This window comes from Rhinatrema bivittatum, chromosome 5 (genome assembly GCF_901001135.1).
Source record: "Rhinatrema bivittatum chromosome 5, aRhiBiv1.1, whole genome shotgun sequence".
Classification (NCBI taxonomy): domain Eukaryota; kingdom Metazoa; phylum Chordata; class Amphibia; order Gymnophiona; family Rhinatrematidae; genus Rhinatrema; species Rhinatrema bivittatum.
The window spans coordinates 9220567-9244550 of NC_042619.1; the positions used below are offsets into that span (position 1 = coordinate 9220567).

Genomic DNA, 23984 nt, shown 5'->3' on the forward strand with positions numbered 1-23984 from the left:
TCCCGAAACTTAGAGCTTTTCTTCAGCTTTTCTATATCCTTTCTAATCTTTCCTACCCCTTTCTGTCTGTCTACCCTGTTGCAGGTTTTGGTATCATTGTCAAAATGACAAGCCTTTCCTGATAATCCTTCTGCAGTGTCACATACAAAAATGTTGAAAAGAACCAGCCCAAGGATCGATCCCTGCGGCACACCACTATTAATGCATCAGTTTAAAGTTCTTCTGTTATGTTGTTTTTAGATTGACATTGCATTAAAGTATCAATTTTGCTTTCATTTTATTTTATCTGTAAATTGACTTTCTATGAATCAGGTGCCTTTTTACATTTCTGGTAATCAGAGTGAATGGAGGGATGACCGCTCTGCCTATTTTTAAAATTCTCATTAATACATCTCATGGACTGGAATCTATTTGATGTGACATCAGCTATGAATGGAGAAACCCTGGATGGCCTACAAGGGCCATTCACTTGATTGGAAGAAACCACTCAAGGGGATGTTATACTGTATCTAGTATTAATAAATGTATTTATTTATTTATTTACCGAGTTTTATATACCATCATTCGATTTCGCCATCAGAACGGTTTACAAGTTTCGATGGGTAAGATGTTTAGAGATTAGGATGGGGATTAACAATGTATTCATATTGATTAACACGTTTTTTATGGATAAAGTTTTAGAAGGTTAGTAGATGCATTGACGTACATAGAGTGTTCATTTATACATACAGCGTTCATTTAAGGCATTATCAAGATTGAGGGGGATATTCTTAACGTAGCAAGGGGAACATGGTGGGGTTCTCAATGAAGGTTAATAGGGCGTGGTGAGGAGGTTTAAGTCCAGATTTGTGTTATATTTTGGGGAGGATGTGTATGAGTCATTGGGTGTTTTGGTAGGCTTTGGTGAACATCCAGGTTTTAAGGTCCTTTTTGAAGGTTTTTAGGTCTGGTTGAGTTCTTAGTTCCGTTAGGAGAGTGTTCCAGAGTTTGGGGCTGCCGAGGGATATGGCTCTTTCACAGATTGAGGTTAGTTGTTTGGAGGGCGTAGGTGGGATTTTCAGAAGGCATTTGTTGGTTGAGCGGAGGTTTCATTGAGGTGTGTGTATTTTTATTGTTTTACTTAACCAGTTAGTTTGTTCTTCGTATCTTGTTTTGTGCAGTAGTGTCATTATTTTGTAATCTATTCAATGTTTTATTAGGAGCCAATGTAGAGCTATGAGAAGTGGCGTAATATGTTCGTGCTTTTTTGTTCCTGTGAGGATTCTGGCGGCAGTGTTTTGCAAGATTTGTAGTGGACAGATGGTGGAAAGTGGTAATCCAAATAATAGGGAGTTGCAATATCTAGGTTGGAAAAGATGAGTAGTTGAAGGACTGTTCTAAAGTCATCTTGTCTTAGTGTGAGTAGTTTGTAGTCTCCTTCCTTAATTTTATTCGTGATGTGGTTCTTGAAGGATAATTCCCCGTCGATGTTGACTCCTAAGTTACGAGCATGTGAGACCTGTGAGATTGCTGTCTTTTGGTTCTCTATGTTGAGCGGAGGTGGGGGTGATGGTGTGTTTTTCCTATCCAGGAGAATTATTTCTGTCTTTTCGATGTTTATTATGAGTTTCATGTTGGTTAATAGTTGTTTTATTTTGGAGAGATGTGAGGCTATTTTTTTGTAGGTTTCTTCCAGAGTATTTTGGATTGGGATTAGTATTTGGATGTCATCCATGTATAGGAAGTGGGTAAGCCCTAGGTCAGATAGAAAGTGACAAAGCGGGAGAAGGTATATGTTGAAAAGGGTTGCAGATAGTGCAGAGCCTTGGGGAACACCAGTGTTTAGGTTTATTTTCATCGAGAGGGTATTATTTATTAATACCTGGTAGCTTCTGTGTGATGGGACAAGAACCATTGCAACGTTTTCTCAGTTAATCCTATTTCAGTCAGTCGATCCATAAGGATTGTGTGGTTTACGGTATTGAATGTGGCTGATGGGTCTAGGAGGATTAATAGGTAGCTTTGGCCATTTTCGAAGCCTCTGAGCACAGTGTCGCTTAGAGAAAGGAGTAGTGTTTCAGTGCTCAGGTATTTCCTGATACAAAATTGTGTGGGGAATAGGATATTGTTCTTTTCTAGGTGGTCGGATAGTTGGGAGTGGACGATCTTTTCAATGATTTTGGCGATGAAGGGTAGGTTAGATATGGGTCAATAGTTTAGTGGGTTGTTTGGGTCTAGGTTGGTCTTTTTTAAAATGGGTTTGATAACAGCTGATTTTAAGGAGTCCAGGTAGTTTCCTTCTATGAGGGATAGGTTAACTATGTTGGTGATAGTTTTGGTTATTGATGCTTCGCTAGCTTCGCTAGCTTTGATCGTTGGTATAGGTATGCTGTCGATGGGGTGATTTGCTGGATTCATTTTTTTGATGATTGATTGTATTTCCAGATAGATCAGTAATACTGACCTCATGGGCTGGGAACACAGGATCCTCTGTACTGTGTGGTCTGATATTAAACTCCAAACTATTAAGCCTAGGGTCCTAGACTCCAAGAGGGCTGACTTCAAGAAGTTGAGTAATAGTGTTGAGAAGGCCTTATTGGGTATTTGAGACCTGAACGGTATGGAGGAACTTTGGGTAGTAATAAAAGGTTGTGCTTAAACGGCAACAAATCTCTAAGGCACAGAGGGGAAAGGAAAATGAGATGAATATGGTTCTCTAAGGCAGAGTTTCTCAAGTCGGGCCTGGTGTACACTCTAGTCAGTCTGGTTCTCAGGATATCCACAATGAATATGCATGAGATAGATTTGCATACAGTGGAGGCAGCTCATGCAAATTTATCTCTTAAATATTTAGTGAGGATATCCTGAAAACCAGACTGGCTAGGAAGTAGCCGAACCAAGAGCCTCGTTCTGGTTTCTTCTTGGTTGAAATATGGAGGAAGGCTGAGTTCGTTTGATGTGAAGGAGCAGTGTTTGTTTCAGCCCGGCGGGATGATACACTTATGTTTAGCTTTTTGATTGAGCCGGGCAGCTTTTTTCCCCATGAGGAAGCCTTCTTTGGTGAAACAGAGGCCTGTGTTGAGGAGAAGAACCTGAGAAATGTGACTGGAGGAAGAGCAAGCTCTGTATAACTATGGCTCCAGAATATTTATGAGTTTTGTAAGGATATATTCAGTGTAGCATTTTTTCTCTAGCTCCTTGGATGTTTTCTGCGCTTAGGGGGTAATTTTCATAAGGATTTACACGTGTAAATGTAACTGCTATTGTAGCAATTTTCAAAAAAGCCATTTACTTGAGTAAAGTGCATTTACTCGAGTAAAATCCAGTTTTAAGTGAGTAAATGCTTTTTAAAATCAGGCCCTTAGAGTTTATTAATAGAGATGCATTTGTATTTTTTGTTGATATTTTTGTAATCTTAGATATGTGCTCAAAATGAAATAAAAATTGCTTTTAATGTATTTATATTGCTACATTAGTGCTTCATGTGGATATTGGTTTATGATTTAGATATAGAGAAGCACTTTACTACTATATGTACACTGTCTATGGATTTTTTACAACTATATATATATATATATATATATATAATTACCTATAGGAGAAACAAACAATCAGGCAATCTGTGGTACTGACTGGTGCTTGTAATACAAAAAGAAAACAGCACATGAATGGCTGATCTAAGATGCTGCTCATCAATAAAGTACACAAAAGTACTAACACAATATTGAAATGTTATTATAACAACATACCCAAAGGAACACCGCTTTTTAGAGCTGTTTTCGCCAGCAGACTAGGTCTACACGTGATTTTCTGCTGATATATTTTATTTTTATTTTTTTTTATTTTTTTTATTTTATTTATATTCCGCTTTTCACACTTTTTTTCAGCGCTTCCAAGTGGATTACATTCACTTCAAAGAACCACATTCATGTGGTTCCTCTTACCACTGCACACCTACAAAGTATATAAATATATACACAATCCTGTTATATGTGGGACATATTGTTTCTGATACTCTGAAAGGGAAGGTTAGAATAATCTGGTGTTAGGATTAAGTGCTTTGTTCTTGTTCACTTTTGTATGTGTGAATGAACTTGAATAAAGAATTGTAGTAAATTACCACCTTGTAATTAGATTCTGTTTAAGTTCCATAGGTGCTTTTCTCCATTCCTTTTGGAGCGTTGTAAGGACCCTGGGTGAGCCCCTAGTCATAAAAGTATAAGGGCCAGATTTTTAAACCTACGCGTGGGTCGTAGATTTGTGCGCGCAACCCGGCGCGAAGAAATCCACACCCGATTTTATAGCATGCGAAATCGGAGCGGCCTCGGAGGAAGCTTTCCTTCCGCCCCCCCCACCCCCACCTTCCCCTCCCTTCCAGTACCTAACCCGCCCCCCAGCCCTATCTAACCCCCCCCCCCCGCCCGATGTTTGTTGGTGAAGTTGCGCCTGCCTCTGGGCAGGCATAGGTTGCGCGAGCCCCCGGCACGACCGCTGTGCCGGAGGCCTCGGTCCCGCTCCCGCCCCTGGCCCCGCCCACTCCCCGCCCATTTTTTCAAGCCCCGGGAAATACATGCATCCCGGGGCTTCCGCACGTCGCCGGGCCTATACAAAATAGGCTCGGCATGCACAGGGGCAGGTTTTTCTGGTTATGCGCGTAATATACGCACGCGACCCTTTGAAAATCCGCCCCTAAGTGTGTAGGTTAGTGTATGGGGGAGGTTACCATTATTAGAGTGCAGCCCATCCCTTTGCGGGTGCTGGGATGGCCAACCCCCTGGGAAGGGCTTTAAGCTGCTCTCTCCAGAGAGAGTGGGGGCAGTCCCTTAGGGTTGGCTTGGAGTGAGGAGCTTTTTTTCAGAAGCAATCAGAAGACCCTGCCTGGAGATCCTGATCAGGGTCGGGAGGGTCTTCCTTCCAGTCTGCTCTCTGGCTGGATGGCATTTTCCCTCTCGGTTGATTTTCGGGTTTGGACAGTTTTTCTTGGACACCACCTGGGCTCAGGGCACGGGGAACCCTGCATCTGGCTACACCCAGGTCAGGGAAGGTCAACGAGGAAGGAGGAGGTGGTGACCCACTGCAAGGAGGAACAGTGCTGAATTTTGTTGAAAGGGAAAGGACTTGAGTTTGAGATCCAGGAGGAAGATTTTTTTGGCTGCCCCTTCCTTCCTGCATTGGAGCAGGTTGAGCTGCCTGTTTCAGGGGATCCAGAAAAAGAGAGAAAGGAACCAGAGAAATAACAGAAGATCACCCAACCGTGAGTAAGAGGAAAGGAAAGATCAGAGAGGCAGCACCTGCATCTTCACCGCCTGGGGAGATAGAACATAAGAACATAAGAAATTTCCATGCAGGGTCAGACCAAAGGTCCCCATCAAGCCCAGCATCCTGTTTCCAACAGAGGCCAAACCAGGCCACAAGAACCTGGCAATTACCCAAACACTAAGAAGACCCCATGCCACTGATGCCAGTAATAGGATAGCAGTGGCCATTCCCTAGGTCAACTTAATTAATAGCAGATAATGGACTTCTCCTCCAAGAACTTATCCAAACCTTTTTTAAACACAGCTACACTAACTGCACTAACCACATCCTCTGGCAACAAATTCCAGAGCTTAATTGTGCATTAAGGGGTAGATTTTATATATCTACGCGCGCGCGTACTTTTGTTCACGCACCAGGCGCAAACAAAAGTATGCTGGATTTTATAAGATACGTGCGTAGCCGCGCATATCTTATAAAATCCGGGGTCAGCGTGCGCAAGGGGGTGCACATTTGTACACCTTGCGCGCGCCGAGCCCTGCGCGCTCTGCCATTCCCTCCACCCCCCCTGCACCTTTCCCTACCTTCCCCTACCTAACCCACCCCCCGGCTCTATCTAAAACCCCCCCACCTTTATTCGAAAAGTTACGCCTGCCTCCGGGCAGTAGTAACTTATGCATGCCGGCTGTCTGCTGGCGCGGCAGGCCCCAACTCAGGCCGCTGTGTTGGGGCACTCGGCCACGCCCTTGGACCGCCCACACACCCCCGAACACGCCCCCAAGCTGACACCATGCCCCCTGGCCACGCCCCGACCGCCCCTTTTTGCAAGCCCAGGAGTAACGCGCGTCCCGGGGCTTGCGTGTGCCGCCGAGTCTATGCAAAATAGGCTTGGCGCATGCAGGGGCGTTTTAAAAGGGTTACGCCTGTACCTTATGCACGTAACCCTTTTAAAATCCGGCCCTAAGTGAAAAAGAATTTTCTCCGATTAGTCTTAAATGTGATATGTGCTAACTTCATGGAGTGCCCCCTAGTCCTTCTATTATCCGAAAATGTAAATAACCAATTCACATCTACTCGTTCAAGACCTCTCATGATCTTAAAGACCTCTATCATATCCCCCCTCAGCCGTCTCTTCTCCAAGCTGAACAGCCCTAACCTCTTTAGTCTTTCCTCATAGGGAAGCTGTTCCATCCCCTTTATCATTTTGGTTGCCCTTCTCTGTACCTTCTCCATCTCAATTATATCTTTTTTGAGATGCGGCGACCAGAATTGTACACAGTATTCAAGGTGCGGTCTCACCATGGAGCGATACAGAAGCATTATGACATTTTCCGTTTTATTCACCATTCCCTTCCTAATAATTCCTAACATTTTGTTTGCTTTTTTGACTGCCGCAGCACACTGAGCCGACAATTTTAAAGTATTATCCACTATGATGCCTAGATCATTTTCCTGGGTGGTAGCTCCTAATATGGAACCTAACATCGTGTAACTACAGCATGGGTTATTTTTCCCTATATGCATCACCTTGCACTTATCCACATTAAATTTCATCTGCCATTTGGATGCCCAATCTTCCAGATTTTACTCTCTGTGCCAAAGACTGTAGTTACCACTTTTACCAGTTTTGGAAGGGGTTTTCCACCCACCTAGAGGATACCCTGCCCAACTAGGAACTCCGGGTATCCTACCCTGGAGGGTGGATGCTTTCCTTGTACTGGTCTGGAGAGTTATTTATTGCTTATCTATACCGATGTTCATTTGCACATCACATCGGTTTACATGGAACTATATAGGAACAAAAGGTTGGTATCAGAAAAGAAGTTACATCTAACTCTTAACCAGCTCAAGGTATAACAAACAAAAGATGAGTTAAGGAGGGAAAAAAATGAAAGTCAACATTAAAAATTACAGAAACAGTAACTTATAGTAGAATCAACTATTAAAACTGAGTAAACTGGCATTTTCAAGAGGAAGGAGAGGAGGGAGTGAAAGAGGAGGTGGGGGGAGGAGGTGTAATGGGCCTGCTTGCATGAACAGCCAGGTTTTTAACTTTTTTTTAAAGCTGCGTGGGTTGGGGTCCAGTCTAAGTTCTTTGGGCATTGAGTTCCAGATGGAATGGCCAGAAAGTGAGAGTGACCGATCATGGGTGGATGTAAGGTGTGCTAGTTTGTGTGAAGGTATCGTAAGGGTCCCATTAGTGACCGATCATGGGTGGATGTAAGGTGTGCTAGTTTGTGTGAAGGTATCGTAAGGGTCCCATTAGTGACCGATCATGGGTGGATGTAAGGTGTGCTAGTTTGTGTGAAGGTATCGTAAGGATTCCATTAGTGACCGATCATGGGTGGATGTAAGGTGTGCTAGTTTGTGTGAAGGTATCGTAAGAGTTCCATTAGTGACCGATCATGGGTGGATGTAAGGTGTGCTAGTTTGTGTGAAGGTATTGTAAGGGTTCCATTAGTGACCGATCATGGGTGGATGTAAGGTGTGCTAGTTTGTGTGAAGGTATCGTAAGGGTTCCATTAGTGACCGATCATGGGTGGATGTAAGGTGTGCTAGTTTGTGTGAAGGTATCGTAAGAGTTCCATTAGTGACCGATCATGGGTGGATGTAAGGTGTGCTAGTTTGTGTGAAGGTATTGTAAGGGTTCCATTAGTGACCGATCATGGGTGGATGTAAGGTGTGCTAGTTTGTGTGAAGGTATCGTAAGGGTTCCATTAGTGACCGATCATGGGTGGATGTAAGGTGTGCTAGTATGTGTGAAGGTATCGTAAGGGTTCCATTAGTGACCGATCATGGGTGGATGTAAGGTGTGCTAGTTTATGTGAAGGTATCGTAAGGGTTCCATTAGTGACCGATCATGGGTACATGTAAGGTGTGCTAGTTTGTGTGAAGGTATCATAAGGATTCCATTAGTGACCTATCATGGGTGGATGTAAGGTGTGCTAGTTTGTGTGAAGGTATCGTAAGGGTTCCATTAGTGACCGATCATGGGTGGATGTAAGGTGCGCTAGTTTGTGTGAAGGTATCGTAAGGGTTCCATTAGTGACCGATCATGGGTGGATGTAAGGTGTGCTAGCTTGTGTGAAGGTATCGTAAGGGTTCCATTAGTGACCGATCATGGGTGGATGTAAGGTGCGCTAGCTTGTGTGAAGGTATCGTAAGGGTTCCATTAGTGACCGATCATGGGTGGATGTAAGGTGCGCTAGTTTGTGTGACGGTATCGTAAGGGTTCCATTGAAGGAAGATCTGGTGGTTCTGCGTGAGGTCTGGAAATGAAGGGAGCAGTTGAGCCATTGAGTATTATGATTATATAGGGCTTTGTGGATAAGAGTAAGATTCTTAAATAGTATTGTGGATGGAATCGGGAGCCAGTGGAGTTCTTTTAGGATAGGTGTAATGTGCTCATTTCTTCGGGTGTTAGTAAGGACTCTGGCGGTGGCGTTTTGTAGGAGTTGAAGGGAACAGATAGAGGGCAAAGACTCTGCAAGAAAAGAGGACTCTGTTAGCATTGTCATTATATCATTTGCTTGTCCATCGGTAAAGACTTTTATTTAGAGACTAACCCATTGGACATTACACATTAGGAAGAAGAGAGACAGGGGTAAAGCGGAGTGTGCCTCCAAGTCACTCTTAGCACTCCAGGTCCTGGAAGAGATAATCTCCCCCCCCCCCCCCCCAAATAGAAAAAGGATCCAAGCCCTGGGGAATAAATAGCCCCATCAGAGTGCAGTCTGCCTCCTGACACACACACACACACACACTCTCACACACTCACTCACACACACACTTTTCCCCTTTTCCCCCTGCCGTTAAAGCAGACAACAATGTTGGAGTTGCTTCAACAGCATAAAGACTTATTGGCTAAGGGTAGTAACTGCCACAGCTGCAAGTTACCCCCATGCACTCTTTTCTTCATTCCCATCCACTAACCTTTAGGGATCTACAGTGTTTATTCCATGCCCCTTGGAAATCTTTTACTGTTTCTGTCTTCACCACCTCCTCTGGAAGGGCATTCCAGGCATCCACCACCCTTTCTGTGAAGAAATATTTCCTGATATTGGATCTGAGTCGTCCTCCCTGGAGTTTAATTTCGTGACCCCTAGTCTTCTTTCTTTCCAATGAAAAAGGTTTGTTGTCGATTGTGCATCATTAAACCTTTCAGGTATCTGAAGGTCTGCATCATATCTCCCCTGCACCTCCTCTCTTCCAGGGTTTACATATTCAGATCCTTCAACCTCTCCTCATAAGTCCTCGATACAGACCCCACACTATTTTGGTCGCCCTTTTCTGGACCACCTCCATCCTGTCTCTGTCCCTTTTGAGATTCGGTCTCCAGGACTGAACACAGTACTCCAGGTGAGGCCTCACCAGGGACCTGTACAAGGGGATAATCACCTCCTTTTTCTTCCTGGTTATTCCTCTCTCTATGCAGCCAAGTGTTCTTCTGACTCTAGCTTTCACCTTGTCACATTGCTTTGCCGCCGACTTCAGATTGCTAGACACTGTCACACCAAGGTCCCTCTCCCCAAAGTCCCTCTTCCCAAGGTCCCTCTCTTTCTCTGTGCACAACAGCCTTTCCCCCACCATCACATACAGCTCTTTTGGATTACTGCAATCCAGATGCAGGACTCTGCACTTCTTGGCATTGAATCCCAGCTGCCATATCTTCCACCACTGTTCAAGCGTCCTTAAATCTTGTCTGATTCCTTATATCACATCTCATTCACTCTACTCCTTCAGAAAGTAGACTAAAAATAATCCAGTTTTCTCTAGGAGCAATAAGGCTCCCAGAATTGTGCAATGCAGAGTGGGGGTAATTTTCAAAAGGAGTTACGCGCATAAATGTAACTACTATTGTAGCAATTTTCAAAAGCCATTTACTCACGTAAAGTGCACTTATGCGAATAAATCCTATGGACGATTCAATGGCATATATTGTAGCAATTTTCAAAAGCCCACTTACTCGAGTAAAGTGCATTTACATGCGTAAAACCCAGATTTACGCATGTAAATGCTTTTGAAAATCCGCCCCAGTATGTACAGTGGCAGCTTCCATACTACCCTCCTCTTAGAGGTTACAGCTTGTAATGTCATCGGTTTCTGCCATTCCAATTACCAGCAGTAATGACTGAGCACAGTATCAATGCTGGATATAAATCACTTCTTTGGACAATTCAGTTATTTGCAGGTCTCTTCACCAGCTTTGTCCCTGTAGGTTTATATTTATTCATGATTATCTATAAAAGAAGCTAAATAATTTCATAGACGAATCTGTGGCAGGAGCTAACATTTCTTCATGGATAGAAAGCAGGAGGCAGACAAATAGCTTACAGTTTTTGAAAGCTGCAATGTGCATTGCTTTGTGCACCATAACCTATAAATATTTATTTATTTACTGCTTTTCTATACCGACATTCATGACACATGTCATATCATATCGGTTTACATCGAACGAGGTAAATACACATTAACTTAAACGTAGCTAGGGGGCTACTGATAGGGAAGAGAGAGGAGGTGAGTTAAATGAACAAGAGTTACCGGAACCTTGGAGAGTGGGAAGAGAGCGAGGAGCTAAGGAACAGAGAGTAGAGGTATATCTAACTCGATTAACAACGATGCGAGGGGACAAGTGACTGAAATTAGAGATTACTACAAAATTAGGTAGTACTTCAAAATCCAGGTGAAGTATACAGTATAAAAGCTGAGTTTGACATTACAGAGTTTGACATTACAGATAAGAGAGAAGATGGTGAGAAGGGAACAAAGAGTAGACGTGTGCCTATGAAATATATACAATATAAATGCTGAGTGTGACATTACCGATTGCAAGGTTTGAGAGAGTAAGGTGAGAGAGAACTACGAGGAAATCTATTTAAGTCGAATAACAGCGGTGGGAGGGATAGGTGTCTGAATTTTCCATAACACCATTATACATTAAATTAAACAACATAAATACCGATTGTGAAAATAACAATACACAGTACTAATTGTGATACTACAGATTGTAAGGTTGAAAGTGTAAACTATAGGTTGAAAGTGTAAGCTATAGTAAGTAAGGATTTTAAATCAATAAATAATCAGTTTCAGAACTGATATGGGGAAATGATTTAATCCATCCGGCACACGCTGCACCTATCTTACACTCACCACGGTGCTGTAGCAAGGAACAGGAGGAGGAATCTTGGTCTGAGCGAAGAAATGGAATCCAGCTGCAAGCTGCCGACTTATCAAATCTACTGCTCACAGCTTTGGAAGTATTTATAAGACTCTGCATAATGTCCCACTGGGTTCACCTAATCACTTGCAGGTAGGTACACGAAAACCAACCAGGAAGGAAGGCAGAGTTGAAGCTTTTGGGATTACATTGGGTAATGTCTGGGGAGAAGGTTGTCTTTCTTGATCTTGCTTGGAAAAAATGTCCCTTGTGAGTTCTGCCTGAGAAAAGAAGCTTGTGTCCTTATACACACAGTATATGTCTGCTTTCTCCAGATACTCTGTTGGTTTTCCTGCAAGTAATTTGTAACGCGCCTTACCTCCATACACTCCCGGTGTAGCTTCCTGCAGTGTGCTGCATCCTAGGGCCTGGTTTCAACCACTTGCACTATATATAGACCATACAGCCAGCATTTCCTGTAGTCGCTGACTGATGGAGTGCCTCAGAGATCTGTACTTGGACCGGTGCTTTTTAACATATTTATAAATGATCTGGAAAGGGGTACAACGAGTGAGGCTATCAAATTTGCAGATGATACAAAATTATGCAGAGTAGTTAAATCTCAAGCTGATTGTGATACATTACAGGAGGACCTTGCGAGACTGGAAGATTGGGCATCCAAATGGCAGATGAAATTTAATGTGGACAAGTGCAAGGTGATGCATATAGGGAAAAATAACCCTTGCTGTAGTTACACGATGTTAGGTTCCATATTAGGAGTTACCACCCAGGAAAGAGATCTAGGCATCATAGTGGGTAATACTTTAAAATCGTCGGCTCAGTGTGCTGCAGCAGTCAAAAAAGCAAACAGAATGTTAGGAATTATTAGGAAGGGAATGGTTAATAAAACAGAAAATGTCATAATGCCTCTGTATCGCTCCATGGTGAGACCTCACCTTGAATACTGTGTACAATTCTGGTCGCCGCATCTCAAAAAAGATATAATTGCAATGGAGAAGGTACAGAGAAGGGCAACCAAAATGATAAAGGGGATGGAACAGCTCCCCTATGAGGAAAGGCTATAGAGGTTAATGGTAATCAGCTTGGAGAAGAGACGGCTGAGGGGGGATATGATAGAGGACTACAAAATCATAAAAGACATGAACGGGTAAATATGAAATGGTTATTTACTGTTTCGGATAATAGAAGGTCTAGAGGGCACTCCATGAAGGGTCACTCCATGAAGTTAGCCATAGCCACTGCTATTACTAGCAACAGTAACAGGATGCTGGACTTGATGGACCCTTGGTCTGACCCAGTATGGCATGTTCTTATGCTCTTATGTAACACATTTAAAACAAATTGGAGAAATTTCTTTTTCACTGAATGTACAATTAAGCTCTGGAATTTGTTGCCAGAGGATGTGGTTAAGGCAGTTAGTGTAGCTGGGTTTAAAAAACATTTGGATAAATTTCTGCAGGAGAAGTTCATAAACTGATATTAATTAATAGGGAATAGCCACTGCTTTTTGCCAACATTAGTAGCTTTAAATCTATTTAACGTTTGGGTACTTGCCCAGTTCTTGTGACTTGGATTGGCCGCTGTTGGAGACAGGATACTGGGTTTGATGGACCCTTGCTTGACCCAGTATGGCATATCTAATGTTCTTATGATATCATCCCAACTCTGGTATATAAGGAAGCTCAGTTCCACCACCCAGCACCTCAGCAACAGGTCCCCTGCCATGCTCTCTACCCCTGGATTTAGAGGAAAAGCGACTGGAGAGTGAGTTGGTGGCCCGCAGGAGCGAGAGATCATCTCTGGAGTTAGAGATTCCCCCAGGACCTCAAGCAAGCATTTCGGAGGGAAGAGACCAGAATAAGATTTTGGGAAGGACTGATGAGTTCCAGAGGGAAGGGTATGCTCCCGGTATGCCAACAGCTGGATCAACGATCTTTTTCCCAGGTGACCAGTTAAGAGAACATAAGAACATAAGAAAATGCCGTACTGGGTCAGACCAAGGGTCCATCAGGCCCAGCATCCTGTTTCCAACAGTGGCCAATCCAGGCCATAAGAACCTGGCAAGTACCCAAAAACTAAGTCTATTCCATGTTACCATTGCTAATGGCAGTGGCTATTCTCTAAACTTAATAGCAGGTAATGGACCTCTCCTCCAAGAACTTATCCAATCCTTTTTTAAACACAGCTATACTAACTGCAGTAACCACATCCTCTGGCAACAAATTCCAGAGTTTAATTGTGCGTTGAATAAAAAAGAACTTTCTCCGATTAGTTTTAACTGTGCCCCATGCTAACTTGAATGTAGGGAATTATTAGAAAGGGAATGGTGAATAAAACGGAAAATGTCATAATGCCTCTGTATCGCTCCATGATGAGACAGCACCTTGAATACTGTGTACAATTCTGGTCGCCGCATCTCAAAAAAGATATAATTGCGATGGAGAAGGTACAGAGAAGGGCTACCAAAATGATAAGGGGAATGGAACAGCTCCCCTATGAGGAAAGACTAAAGAGGTTAGGACTTTTCAGCTTGGAGAAGAGATGGCTGAAGGGGGATATGATAGAGCTGTTTAAAATCATGAGAGGTCTAGAACGGGTAGATGTGAATTGGTTATTTACTCTTTCGGATAGTAGAAAGACTAGGGGGCACTCCATGAAATTAGCACAGGGCATATATAAAACTAATCGGAGAAAGTTCTTTTTTACTCAACGCACAATTAAACTCTGGAATTTGTTGCCAGAGGATGTGGTTAGTGCAGTTAGTATAGCTGTGTTTAAAAAAGGATTGGATAAGTTCTTGGAGGAGAGGTCCATTACCTGCTATTAAGTTTAGAGAATAGCCACTGCCATTAGCAATGGTAACATGGAATAGACTTAGTTTTTGGGTACTTGCCAGGTTCTTATGGCCTGGATTGGAAACAGGATGCTGTGCTTGATGGACCCTTGGTCTGATCCAGTATGGCATTTTCTTATGTTCTTAACTTCATAGAGTGTCCCCTAGACCTTCTACTATCCGAAAGAGTAAATAACCGATTCACATCTACCCGTTCTAGACCTCTCATGATTTTAAACACCTCTATCATATCCCTCTATCATATCCCCCCTCAGTCGTCTCTTCTGCAAGCTGAAAAGACCTAACCTCTATAGTCTTTCCTCATAGGGGAGCTGTTCCATTCCCCTTATCATTTTGGTAGCCCTTCTCTGTACCTTCTCCATCGCAATTATATCTTTTTTGAGATGCGGTGACCAGAATTGTACACAGTATTCAAGGTGCGGTCTCACCATGGAGCGATACAGAGGCATTATGACATTTTCCGTTTTATTCATCATTCCTTTTCTAATAATTCCCAACATTCTGTTTGCTTTTTTGACTGCCGCAGCACACTGCACCGACGATTTCAATGTGTTATCCACTATGACACCTAGATCTCTTTCTTGGGTTGTAGCACCTAATATGGAACCCAACATTGTGTAATTATAGCATGGGTTATTTTTCCCTATATGCATCACCTTGCACTTATCCACATTAAATTTCATCTGCCATTTGGATGCCCAATTTTCCAGTCTCACAATGTCTTCCTGCAATTTATCACAATCTGCTTGTGATTTAACTACTCTGAACAATTTTGTGTCATCTGCAAATTTGATTATCTCACTCGTCGTATTTCTTTCCAGATCATTTATAAATATATTGAACAGTAAGGGTCCCAATACAGATCCCTGAGGCACTCCACTGTCCACTCCCTTCCACTGAGAAAATTGCCCATTTAATCCTACTCTCTGTTTCCTGTCTTTTAGCCAGTTTGCAATCCACGAAAGGACATCGCCACCTATCCCATGACTTTTTATTTTTCCGAGAAGCCTCTCATGAGGAACTTTGGGCGTGGGTGAAGAGAAGTACTGGGGCTCTTGAAGTTTGATGACATTTTAATAGTTTTTGACCCAAGTTGGGATTTTTCTAAAGTTTTGTGCTTGGGGATATTTTTCCACCTGACCAGTTTATGCCATCGAGGGTGGTCAGGAGGGGATTGTCCACCTTTCTGTCCAGATAAGAGGAGGCTGCAGCACCCAGTCTGAGAAGAGATCCTGATTCACGTTTTGCAGGTCTGCATTTTCCCATCTTTGGGGAAAGGAAGAATTGTTCTGTCCCCTTCTTTTTCCCCTGAACCGGAGGCTTTGATAACCGTTTCCTTTCCTCCTGGGAGGCCTGCTTCCATCTTTTGAAGAGGAATCATCAAGGGAGACCCCCACTCGGATTTCCACCCCGGGACACAGGACTCTGCCAGCTGAAGTTCAGGATTCAATGTGGACCTCAGGTACAATGGGAAGGGACCCGGTCACTGCTAGGAGTCCCCAGCCACTTTGGGATAATCATCTTTCCTTCTCATGAAGGATACACATGTTCCAAGCTCCTGCCTGGAGGGACATTTCCACAGAGCTAGAGAGCCTCCAAATCCTATCTCCTGTAAATCTGGGAACACTAGAAGTATCTGGGCAATTTGGGATAGATTTTAAAAGGCCCACGTGCATGTCCATGTGCTCACAGTCCCTGACGCGGGCACATGGACGCGGCTGTTTTATAACATTCACGTGTCGGCGCATGCATGTTATAAAATGCGATTCCTGCGTGAACACGTGTGCTGGATTTTGATGTCCGCATCACGTGTACAGGCGAGTGGCCTCCTCCGCGCGCAGGGGGGGATTTTAAATTAATCGCGTGGCAACACAATCGGGCCTTTATTGGAGTAGACTGGGAGGGAACTTCCCTTACCCGAACCCTATCCTTCCTCCCCCCACGAGCCCTAAACTAAACCTACCTATCCCCAATGTTTTTTAATACTTACTGCTCCTTTGGAGTAGAAGTAAACTCCGCATGCCTAATGGTACTGTCCCGGCACCCCCCCCCCCCCTCGCTCTGCCCCTTCCCACTCAGACCCTGCCCCCCCTTTCTTCAGGCCCAGCACTTCTGCATGTATTGGGGGCTTACGCACGTGACTGGGCCCTTTTGAAAATGCACTCAGCGCATGCAGGGCCCGGCCACACGCATAACCCCTGGTGATTGCGCGCGTGGGCCTTTTAAAATCGACTCGCTAATAGAAACATAGAAACATAGAAATGACGGCAGAAGAAGACCAAACGACCCATCCAGTCTGCCCAGCAAGCTTCACACATTTTTTCTCTCATACTTATCTGTTTCTCTTAGCTCTTGGTTCTATTTCCCTTCCTCCCCCACCTTTAATGTAGAGAGCAGTGATGGAGCTGCATCCAAGTGAAATATCTAGCTTGATTCGCATCTCTTGATTCTTTTAAGAGGAATTACAGTAAACCTTAAATTGAACCCCCATCCAGTGAGTCCTGCCTGGTTTATAAGTGTATCTGACCCGAAATAGTTTGGCAATACATTCACATGGGAGAGCACTACTGCCTGCTCCAAGAAGGTTAGGATTCACCCCACAGAATGCACTGACTCAAGAAAGGGGAATGAGAGGTGTGGCCCCAGTTATAAATTATTTTATGGCCGTTCAGGATATGTAAAACAAAAAATGGGAATCCAAATTAAAGAGCTAAGGCTTTTCTAAACAAAAGTAAAAATATGAAAAATATGGAAAAGAATTCATGTAAAAAAAATTACTAGAAAAAACAGCGAGTGCGAGGTATCAGCAAACCAGAATTAAGGGGCCATCCGGTCTTGTCATTCATCCACCAAGGGCTCACAGCAATACTCTGCACAGAGGATCCATTTTGTTTGAGATATTTTGGAAGCAGATAAAACTGAATAGAGATCAAGAGTCCAAAACGAAACTGTTTTGAAGCACAAAGGTTGTGATTTTGCACTTCTTCAGGAGCTATTTATTAAACAACTTGAAACCAGTTTTGAACTGAATAGACTGCTGTCTTTGTAGACAGACACACAGGTCTCGCAGAACTTGACGAAATATAAGATATGTGCCACCCACCAAGAAAGGGTTACCTGATAATAAACGGGTTTCTCTTGACAAGGTATTTTAGGGCAACAAGCAGACAAAACAGCTTTGGCACCAGGACACAAGTGGTTCTTCTTATGTGCAAAAGCATTACATGGCAAGGCACGGGATTATTGCATATTTTTTCCCAGGTAATGGGGTCTCTCTCCGAGCTCACAGAACAGTCTGAAGACCTGTAGTTTCTTTTCTGTGTTGCTATTGCACCCACAGCAGTTTGGCTTAGAGCCTCTGTTTTCAGAATGATGAACTGTGTGTCTTTCACCCCTTCTGCTTTCTCTCTCACTTAAGCTGAGATGGCTTGTGCAACCCCAGCAAGCAGACTGAATGCTTTGAGACGTTGTGTCCGTTGAAGATTTGGACAGCAGTCTACTCATCTCTAAATAGCACAATGTTTATTATCAAGTAGCTCCTGAGGAAGCAAATTGCGAAACACCGGCCGCTATCAAGTATAGAATAAGACTGATTGTCTAATTATTTTTATTTGCTTTTTAAAACTCTTAAAAAATTGCCTCTCTCTTCCAGGTGTATGAATGAATAGACCTGGTGGCCCGTGCAATGCAGGGTGCATTGATTGATTTGCTGACCCCTTGGGGTAATAGATTTGAAAGGGGTTGTTTTATACCTTTGGGCATTTTTGCAGCTCTATTCATTCAATGCATTGTACCATGAGTCAAAAGTCCATGCAGGATTTTAGATTTCCAAGAAACTCACATAACTATCTTGTTTGTCTGAAATTTTACAGACGTATATCTTGTAATCCACCTAGATTTGTGAATAGAGTGGTAAAAAAGATCTTTTAAATGAATAAATAAGGCATGACAATATCATCTTTGCTTTAGCCCCATTATATTTATGAATTGCATTTAATTTCCTTCTAACAAATTAGGAACTAAACTTCCTAACCAGGACTGGATGAATCAATCTGTTCTGAACTCCCCCCATCCCTCAACAACAACAAACGAACCAGAGCTCGTTGCTAACCCAAGACAGGTTGGGGGTGGCAGGTGCGGTGGCAAAGATCACAGCTGTCTCAGAAACTTGCTTGACCCTGAAATTACATCCTGTGTTCTGATCCCATCCCTTTCCTACAGAGCAGTTTGCAAACCCCTATGCGGATCTGTTTTGTTTTTATGCTATAAATGATCGGATTCAAGACAGGTGGAACAAAGAGGTAGATGTTGGCCATTAGTGTCTGGATGAAAGGAGCTGCGTCTTTCCCAAACCTGTGAATCATGGACAGGCCAATCATTGGGATATAGAAGATTAAGACAGCGCAGATATGGGACACACAGGTGTTAAATGCCTTGAGACGTTCTTTTTCTGATGCAATGCCCAGCATGGTCTTAATAATCATGATGTAAGACAGCACAATCAGAACAGCATCTAATGACATTGTACAAAGAGCAACAGCTAAACCATACATAATATTGAACATCGTCGTGCCCGCACAGGCGTGCTTCATCACGTCTTGATGCAAGCAGTAGGAATGAGAGAGCACATTGGTTCCACAGAATGGTAAAAGTTTCAGGCGTATGATTAGTGGTGTGAGAGTAAATGTGGCTCTGACTGTAATTGCAATCCCAATTTTTGCTATTCTTGGGTTTGTTAGTATGGAGGCATATCTCAGGGGATAAGTGATGGCAACAAAGCGATCAAAGGCCATGGCCAAGAGCACTGCAGATTCTATGATAGACAATGAGTGAATAAAGAACATCTGGATCAGACAGGCATCAAAATAAATGTTTTGGAAGTTGAACCAAAATATGCTGAGCACAGTGGGTAATGTCGACAAGGACAGGCCCAGGTCAGTGATGGCTAGCATGGAGAGGAAGAGGTACATGGGTTCATGGAGGCTCTGCTCGGTCTGAATGACAAACAGAATAGTGGAATTCCCTAGGATTGCAATAATGTACATAACACTGAAAGGGATGGAAAGCCAGATGTGTGCCTCTTCCAGCCCTGGGATGCCGGTCAGCAGGAAAATAGAAGGAGAGAAGCTGGTGTTACTAAATGTTGACATGTTGAGCAGCCGATGCTATGCTCTGCTTCTAACGTCTGCTTGGAGTGGAGCTCTCTTCACCGATCCCTGTTAAGGGAAGAGACATATTATTAGTGTGCATTATTCATGCCCCAGCACAGTAAGATTGCTCAGTCCTTCCTTACTAAAATCAATGCATGTTGCATGCTTTAAAGTTGAAGGACTTCTCTAAATTAAATTATGAACATAGAAACATGACAGCAGAAAAATATCTTTATGGCCTATCTAGTCTGCCCATCCACACAAAGTATTCAGCTTTACAATTCCTACCACTCCCTCAGAGATCTTCAGTTTTTATCTAGTACTATCTTGAATTCAATTACTGACCTTGTGTCCACCATCTCCATGGTGGGGCTGTTCTATGCATCCACTATGTTCTCTGTAATGAAATATTTCCTTAGGTTCCTCTGAGTTTATCCACTTTTACCCTCTTTCCATGACCTCTTATTCTAGGGCTTTCTTTTTTCTTTGCAAAAGGCCTGCTTCCTCTGCATGGAAACCTTGGAGATATTTGAATGTCTCTTATCATATCTTCCCTATCCCACCTTTCCTCTAGGGTGTACAGGTTTAGATTTTAAGTCTGTTCCCATATGCTTTAAAACAAAGACCACCACCCATTTTAATAGCCACTCTCTGCACTGACTCCAACCAGTATCGGACCAATTCCAGCCAACTCCAACTGGAGTACTGTGTTGAGTTCTGGAGACCTTATCTAAAAAAGGATAGAGAAGGGCGACCAAAATGGTGTGGGGTCAGTATCGGAAGACTTATGAGAAGAGGCTGAAGGATCTGAATGTATAAACCCTGGAAGAGAGGAGGTGTAGGGGAGATATGATACAGACCTTCAGATACCTGAAAGGTTTTAATCATTCACAAACTTTAAACCTTTTCTGTTGGATAGAGCTAGAGGTCATGAAATGAAACTCCAGGGGTGATTGCTCAGAGCCAACATCAAGAAATATTTTTTCATGGAGAGGGGTGGTGGATGCCTGGAATGCTCACCTGGGTGATGAGGACAAAAATAGTAAATGAATTCAAAAGGGCATGGGATAAACACTGCAGATCCTTAGAGACTATAAATTGGAAATGAAGATGTTAAGAAAACCAAGGTTCTCTTCCTATCTCACACCTCCCTAGCTGAAACTCCTACCGACTTTTTCTTCAATGGGCATCCAACTGAATGCTCGTAATCTGGTGATGATAGTTGACTCCTCACATATTACTTAGGTAGAACAATCCTCTAATTAGAAATGCTATCTTCTGCGCTCTTTGCAGCCTCTTCTTTCTTATTTAGATTTCATCACATTGGTGCAATCCCTGATCTTGTCCTCACTGGATTATTGCAATGTCTTGCTGTTAGGCTTATCGAATTCCTATCTTCAAGCTTTGCAATTAATCCAAAATTATTCAGCTAGGCTGATTGCTGGAACATCATTACATGAACACATTTCTTCCATCCTAGCTGATATAAATTGGCTCCCCATTATTTGGAGAGTGACGTTCAAAACTCTATCCCTGGTTTGGAAGATTCTTCATAAGGTTGCTGTTACGGATATTAGTGGAACCAAGACAGCAGACCGCTAACCTTATCTTGTAGAGTTCAGGAATACCCGGATAGTCCGTATTCTGACTCCAGATGCTTGGTAATGGAGGAACCAAGATGACGATCCAGAGACAGGCAGCAGGCAAAGAAGTCCAAAGGCAGTCCGGGTCAGGGCAACAGGCAGCAAGAAACAACCAGGCAGAACTTCCACGGAAAACAACTCGTGGCCGAAGCAACACAGGAATGAAAGGCTTCTCTTTAAATAGAGCTAGCCTTCCCGCGCTACGGAGAACTTCCATTGGCAGTCGCCATCAAAAAGGGGGTGTGGTCAACCCCCGTTCGCGTGGAGCCGAGCCAGCTCGGAGGCCAACATCGGGGGAGAATGCCAGCGCCATCGGAAGCCCTCCTACACGTAACAGTACATCCCCTGCAAGGCCCTCTTCTCTTCTCTCTCGGTCTGGGCTTGCGAGGAAAGTGCTGATGAAAGTCCTTGAGCAGACGGGGTGCCTGTATATTATGAGCAGGTTCCCATGTGTTCTCCTCTGGTCCATAGTTCTTCCATGAAATTAAATATTGTAGTTGTCCCCTACATCTTCTAGAGTCCAAGATCTCCTCTACTTCAAATTGAGTATCATTCTGTATGATATGAATATTAGGTTTCTTCCTTCTGGAAGGCCAAGATAATATTGCAGGTTTGAGTAAGGAAATGTGGAAGGTATCGTGAATCCTTGGAGAGGACGGCAGATGCAGTTTAAAGGTGACAGCATTAATCTGCTTCTAAATAGGGAAGGGCCAAATAAAGCGAGGCGCAAATTTCAAGGATGGTAAGCATAATCGAAGATTGTGTGTGCTCAACCACACCAAATCTCCTGCTTGAAGTCAGGGAGTTGCACATCTCCTCTTATCTGCTTGAGTTTTCATTCTACAAACATTCTTTTGTGAAAGGGTTCATGTCTCTCTCCATAACTTGGTCATAGAGGAGATAGTATTGTTGACTGCCGGACATATAGAGGAGGAAGCAAGTGGTAATGGAAGCCAAGGATGTCTACCAAAAACTACAAAAAAAGGGGACCTCCCAGTGGCTTGAGCCAGATGGTTGTTATGACACATTTTTTGCCCATAATAACAAGGATGCCCAATTATCTTGTCGTTGATTGACATAAGATCGGAGGAAAGACTTCAAGGATTGATTCGTACGTTCTGTGAGTCCATTGGTTTGGGGATGATAGGCTGAGGAGAACTCAAGTTTAATTTTCAGTATTTTGCAAAGTTCTCTCCAAAAACGGGCTGTAAATTGCACGCCTCTATCCGAGACAATACTAATAAGTAGGCCGTGAAAATGAAAAAATGTGCTGAAGAAATAACTGAGCAGAGAGTAGTCCTGGAAGGGGAATAAAACGAGCCATTCTGGAAAAACGGTCCACCACCACCCATATGACAGTGTTATTGTCAGATGACGGGAGATCAGTGATAAAATCGGTGGCGATGTGAGTCCAAGGTTTGGTGGGAACTGGTAGAAGTTGTAGGAGTCCCAAGGCTTTCTTTTGTGGAGTATTCTGAGCCGCACAAACAGAACAGGAATCTACATAGGCCTTAACATCTCTTCTCCATTGAGGCCACCAATAATGCCTGGACACCAGATCCCTGGTACGTGGAATTCCTGCATGACCTGCCAATTGTGCATCATGGGCTCAACGAAGCGCTTTCAATCTCAAGCGTTTTGGAACCACCGTCTTGCCAATGGGTACCGTAAATGTAGCAGCCAACTGTATGTGCACTGGGTCTATTATGTATCGGGGAGGGTCGGGCATATCATCAAGATTGAAGCTTCTCGAGAGGGCATCTGCTCGAAGGTTCTTTCGGGCAGTTCGAAAATGGAGGGTAAAATTAAACCTACTAAAAAAGAGTGCCCAACGAGCCTGTCGGGGATTCAACCATTGGGCCTTCGGAAGATACGCCAAATTTTTATGATCTGTATAGACCGTGACGGTATGTCTGGCGCCCTCTAGAAAGTTACGCCATTCCTCAAAGGCCGATTTTATAGCCAACAGCTCCCAATCTCCAATAGTATAATTCTTCTCAGCTGGAGAAAATGTTTTTGAAAAGAAGGCGCATGTCACGAATTTCCCTTCATCTGCTGGTTGTAACAAAACCGCTCCAACCCCTACAGCTGAGGCATCTACCTCAAGAATAAAAGGTTTATTGGAATCGGGGCATCTAAGGCAAGGATCCTTAAGAAATTCCATCTTCAATTTCTGAAAGGCATGAACGGCCTCATCCAGCCAATTCTGGATGGGCGCTCCCTTTTTTGTGAGCGCCGTGAGAGGAGCCACCAATGAGGAAAAACCCGGAATAAATTATCTATAATAATTGGAAAATTCCAAAAATCTTTGTAAGGCTTTCAATCCTATCGGTTGTGGCCAGTCCAATATGGCCTTGAGTTTATCCGGGTCCATAGATAACCCTTTATTGGAGATAATATATCCCAGGAATGGTAATTGCTTCTTATGAAATACGCATTTTTCTAATTTAGCGTAAAGTTTATGTTCTCTGAGACGTTGGAGAACTTGTCGCACATGGTCCTGATGTTGTTCAATAGTTTTGGAAAATATTAATATGTCATCCAGATAGACAATGACGTGAGAGTACAGGATATCACGGAATATATCATTGATCATAGCTTGAAATACCACAGGTGCATTACAAAGTCCAAATGGCATTAACCTATATTCATAATGTCCATCGTGGGTGTTAAAGGCCGTTTTCCACTCATCCCCCTCCCGAATCCGAATCAAATTATAGGCCCCTCATAAATCCAACTTAGAAAATATTTGTGCATCTTTAATCCGATCAAATAGTTCAGAGATGAGGGGAATAGAATATCTGTTCTTCTTGGTGATACTGTTTAACCCTCGATAGTCAATACATGGTCTCAACGACCCATCCTTCTTCTTGACAAAAATGAATCCTGCTCCGGCTGGTGAGCTGGATGGTCTAATGACTCCA

The 23984-nt window shown here is 43.3% G+C and overlaps 1 protein-coding gene across 1 annotated transcript; it reads right to left on the bottom strand.

Moving 5' to 3' along the window:
• Positions 1 to 11931: 11931 nt before the first annotated feature.
• Positions 11932 to 19468, bottom strand: LOC115091462 (olfactory receptor 51G2-like; the record flags this gene model as incomplete). The annotated part of the gene is made up of 2 exons (XM_029601683.1): positions 18503 to 19468; positions 11932 to 11943 (listed from the first exon to the last, which is right to left on the bottom strand). Coding segments are annotated over exons 1-2 (927 nt in total), but the record flags the coding sequence as incomplete, so codon positions are not given.
• Between the last annotated feature and the right edge of the window lie 4516 nt (positions 19469 to 23984).